The sequence below is a fragment of the Tupaia chinensis genome, unplaced genomic scaffold (genome assembly GCF_000334495.1).
Source record: "Tupaia chinensis unplaced genomic scaffold, TupChi_1.0 Scaffold000484_1, whole genome shotgun sequence".
NCBI lineage: Eukaryota > Metazoa > Chordata > Mammalia > Scandentia > Tupaiidae > Tupaia > Tupaia belangeri.
The window spans coordinates 1,680,410-1,685,326 of NW_006159996.1; the positions used below are offsets into that span (position 1 = coordinate 1,680,410).

At 39.6% G+C, this 4,917-nt stretch overlaps 1 protein-coding gene across 3 annotated transcripts in view; it reads left to right on the forward strand.

Annotated features, from left to right (window-relative positions):
- Nucleotides 1–26: 26 nt before the first annotated feature.
- Nucleotides 27–4,917, forward strand: part of ANKHD1 (ankyrin repeat and KH domain containing 1) — a gene marked incomplete at its 5' end in the record, with an annotated part of 156,886 nt that continues 151,995 nt past the window's right edge. For all 3 annotated transcript variants that reach the window (XM_014590788.2, XM_014590789.1, XM_014590790.1), the window contains 1 exon segment: nt 27–269. In XM_014590788.2, coding sequence (XP_014446274.1) covers nt 27–269 — 243 coding nt within the window.

Genomic DNA, 4,917 nt, shown 5'->3' on the forward strand with positions numbered 1-4,917 from the left:
ACGCGACCTCCTTGCAGGAGGACCTTGACTCAGTGGCTCCGCGATCCGCCCCAGCTGGGGCCTCGGAGCCGCCTCCACCGGGAGGGGTCGGACTGGGGATCCGCACCGTGAGGCTCTTTGGAGAGGCCGGGCCCGCGCCAGGAGTCGGTGGCGGCGGCAGCGGTGCGGGCGGAGGGGACGCGGCGCTGGATTTCAAATTGGCTGCTGCCGTGCTGAGGACCGGGGGTGGAGGTGGTGCCTCTGGCAGCGACGAGGACGAGGTGTCCGAGGTACGGCTCCAGGACCCCTGCCTCCCACACGGCGTAAGGAGTGAATTCTCTTTGGGCCGACACAGGGCCGGGGCCACCCTCCGGCTTCCCGGGCGGAGTCGTTCGCTGACAGCCGTCAGCTCCATGGCGGCTGTGGCAGTGGTGTGGGCCTAGAGAACCCTCGGTTTACTCTTCAGCCTGCAGCCTGAGCGGGATGGGTTCCCTTCTCCATCCGTCGAGCCACAATAGCGAGTCTTCTGGTCTCTGAGCTTCGCGCGGGAACAAGGACTCCTCAGGCTACCTCCCGCCCACCCCGTTTCGGAGATGGGGGCGGGGTCTTGCCAGAGTCCCTGCCCTTGGTACTGAGGGAGAGACAGAGACAGACAGAGAGACAGAGACAGAGCTAGCAAAGAGCACTGCAACAGTATTATATGCCTTTCCCCAAAGTTGAGGGGTGCATTTGTTTGCCTTATGCGTTATGTATGCCCTACCTATGTAGTTAAGAAGCGTTCTTATTTTTCCCTCTAGTTTGAGACAGGTGAGTGTTAAGGAGCTCTCAGCTTTTACCCTGAGACATCACGTGACTCTTGCGCCATGGATCTTTGGTGAAGTTAGACAGGAAAAGGACTGAGCTTTGGAATAGCTGGATAGCTGAACTCTGAGGTGTTTTAGTCTTGGGGAAGGTGAGGCACCCTATGGACACCTTTCCTTTTGCATTGAGAAAAATTATCTATCAAGTCTTTGATTTCTTTTCACTCTTTAAGTATATGTATACTCTCATGTGTACATATTTCTAGGTCTGAGTAACATAAGATGGTAAACATCTTCTATTGAGTTCTAGAGAAAAGAGGGATATTCTGTGTATGTGTGTGTCTACATGTCTGTGTATTCCCCCCCCCCCCCTTTTTCTTGATTATGGCTTGGATATAGCACTGTCCTATAATGACTATTCTTAACTGTGCAGAGCATGTCTTGTATTTTGGTTCTAAGGTACCTGTTTCCTCCCCTGTGACCAATTATTTTATCTCTAGTCTTCTTGTTAAAGTACAGAAATTTCTCCATACTAATGATATTGGCTCTTGTATTTGAGAAGAATAAGAAACTATTCATGGCTTGCAGAATACACTTGGTGCACTGTCTTATCCTTCCAGGTCTGAACTAGTTTTCTTTAGCTTCAAGACCCTAATGTATTCCGACCCCAACATTTTGCTTTGGGAAAAAAAAACTGTGTGTGGGTAAAATGGGAATAGTTCATGAATGTCTGTACCTTTGAATTTCACTATTAGGTAAATAACTTCTTTGGCCGGACAAAGGTGGGACAAGGATTTCATTTAGGTAGGCAGCTACAGAGAGAGTTTCTGGAGCATCCCCAGTCAGATTTGTGGAAGCTCTCTTTGATCCTTTTAGTGAAACTTAATGAGAGATGAACTTAGAACACGTGTTACACACATGAACATACTTTTTTGCTGGAATTAAAGTGAAATAGCTATAGCCTCTAAAGATTGAGTTTATTTTTTCTTTAGAACATGTAAGGGAGAATTTGAAAAGGTTTGCTTTGGTCTAAGTAAGATGGAAGGAGGATGTCCTTGATTTTCAGGACCATTGAAAAATAATTGTCATGTGTGAGATGGAAGATCACTCACTTGTATTTATATAAACAGTATTGTTAAATTTCGTCAGAGGTAGAGATCTAGTGAGCTTCCCTAGTCATCAATCAGTCAATCTCTCTTATATATAAAATTCCATTTGGAGTCTACCTACCATGTAGTTTAAGCTATGGGCAGAATCCATACCTTTTATATATTTTTTGAAGTTTGTTGTAGGAGCCATGTATTCATGATTCCTATACCCATTTAGGAGTGGCTAATGATAGAAGAACTTCATCTCCTATTTACTTATGTTTTTGTACATAAAAGGGATTTAGGCATTAAGTGTATGTGTAGAACTCATTTTTTGGAAATAGATATTTCTAGGATACTCATAGCTTTTAGCCTAATCTAAGGTGATGCTTGGTGTGTATATAGATTTTTAACCTGTGGAGAAAAATTTTTTTGTGTGTCCCGTTTCTCCTGTATAAAAAATTCCTAGAGTATCTAGGCTTTGTTATATAGTATGTGTGGTAAGATACAATCTATACCTTTCTGAATGAAATGAAATGTTTTGTGCAAAATCCTTGCCTTTTCTATTTTCTAAGAAGATGAGCTGTCCTTTCCCTATTTTTGCTTTAGAATTTCCAATGTAAAGAGATAATAAATAATATTCTTTAAAAAATAATCACCTAACTGGGAATGAATAATGCTAAAATCCTCATATATACCTTTCCTAAGTATTTTGGAACCAGGTGCCTAGACATCTAGAAAGATGATGAGTTGGTGTATAGTTTGGGTGTGAAGTTTGTCTTACTCTCCAAACAGGACAGGACTAGGTTCATAAAGTAAGAAATACAGAGACCTAGTGCATTTGTGCTTGAATTATTTGAAGTCTTGTATATTTTGTGCGCAAAGGACATCTTTTCTATTTATTATCCAAGCCAACAGCTAAGAAAAAACAAGGTACATTTCCTTTCCGAGCGAGTGAGAAGACCTTTTAGTTTGAGAAAGGGACTTGGGTCTTTTAGTAAATGTTTTTTAGATTAGAATTGTGCCATTTTAGGAAATGCCACCATTTGGAATTTTTAGTTCTTGTCATCTTAAACATTGGGGTAAATATCTGTTCTGTATTTCTTCAGGCATATTGAACATGTTCTTTAAGCTGTCTAAGGCCTTGAATATGAGTCAGAACTTACATTGGATCCTGTTGAAATGTACCCATTGTTCCAGGATAGAGGTCAAGTTAAAAATTCTTTAAAAACAAATTTTAAGTGTTAAATTTAGAATGGTAGTGTACTTTTTTAAATAAAAAAGTTAAAAGAAAAATAAAATTCCTAAAGAAAGGACTTTGGTGAGATTTATGAGTTTTACTTTTTCTGTCATAAGAATGTTTGCATACACTGTATATGTGTATGCCATCTTAAAATCATGAAAGTAAAATAGTCTCATGGTGAAAAATTTGACAGTACAGTAGTAAATGTAAGGTAAAAAGTAAAATCCCTCCTTTCCAGCTCTACTCACCTTTAAAATCCCATTTTTTCAGGTAACCAATATTAAAATTTTTTTAGTAATTTTTTTTGTGTGTATATGTTTATACTACACACTTTAAAGACTGATATCAAATTAGAAAGAGTAGTTTTATATCATCCTGAATTTTTTTCCATGAGACAGGTCCAATATTTGTAATTATGTGTAAGCACACAGAAATTGTGTCTAGCTCTGAAATTATAGCAGAAGCTTTATAGGGTTTTGTTTTTTCCTGCAAATTACTTTTAAGGTCAAAATCACAGGCCATGCAGAAATTCTATCATGATTTCTCCAATAGGAAAGGAGATGGGTCATTTCCTTTAGGTTACTTATAATCTATAGTTTACAATGGAGTTTCTCAGGGTAACATAATGACATTTGGGCCAGATAATTCTTTGTTGTAAGGGGCTCTCCTGTGCATTAGCAGCAGCATTCCTGGCCTCTACCCACTAGATGCCAGTAGAACCTACTCACTTGTACAGCTAAAAATTCTTTAGACTTTGCCAAATGTCTCCTGGGGACAAAATCACCCCTGGTTGAGAAACACTGGTCTATAGCCCACTTTTGTCATCAGGGATGACAATTTTGTCATAAATACTCTATATTCAAACTTCAGGTAAACAAGGTGAGTCACTGCTTTTCATAGCATTTCTGGGCTTATATTCATAACTGAACAAGGGAGAAATAGAAAGAAGGTACTGAAAAGTTTAATATAAAACCAGAACGTACCACTGTAAATTTCCTATGGTAAATTTATCATTTTAGGGAACTTTAGCTTAAAACATTGTATTATTTTCAAAAAATTCAGAAAATGAATTTAAAAAAGCTTTATGGGGTCTTTCAGTTAGCTCAAGGTAGAAAGGAATAAATTATCAGTAGTGACAAAATTGGAAATAATATCTTTGTATTCTAGTGGGCATGCTTTAGAGGTGCTGGAAGTATTGATTGAAGAAAAAGTTACATGTTATTACTGTAACAGTTTGTTACATACTATTTTAGTATAAACATTGCTTAAGCTTCATTCTATAAAACCTCAAAAACTACATGAAAAATGATGTATTGATGAGTATGATTATATGAATGGTGGGTCAATGCAGAATTGATGAATATGAGTAGAAGAAACCTTATTATAAAACCTGACGTATGAGACTTTTGTTTTCATGGTTACTATTTAGTGTGTTTCCAATATGTATATTCACTTATATAGTTCTTAAATCCTATAAGAGCAGATACAGTGAAGTCTTGCTCTTACCCCTGCTTCCACATATCCTGCTTTCTACACTTGAGCACCTTAAATATTCTTTTAGACTTTCTTTACGAAAATATAGAGGGAACCAGCAGTTAGCATAATGGCTATGTTGCTGGACTCCCACGTAGTTGACCACGGTTCGCGTCCCGGACCCGGTGGCTTAAGACTCATGCTGGGTGTGTGTGCGTGCGTGCCCAAGATCCCGAGAGGAGAATGGAGGAGAAGGAATTGCGGCGTGACCCTCCCCTCTGGGGGGTGATTTCTCGCTTTCTGTCTCTATGTCTCTCTCTGTCTGTCTGGCGAA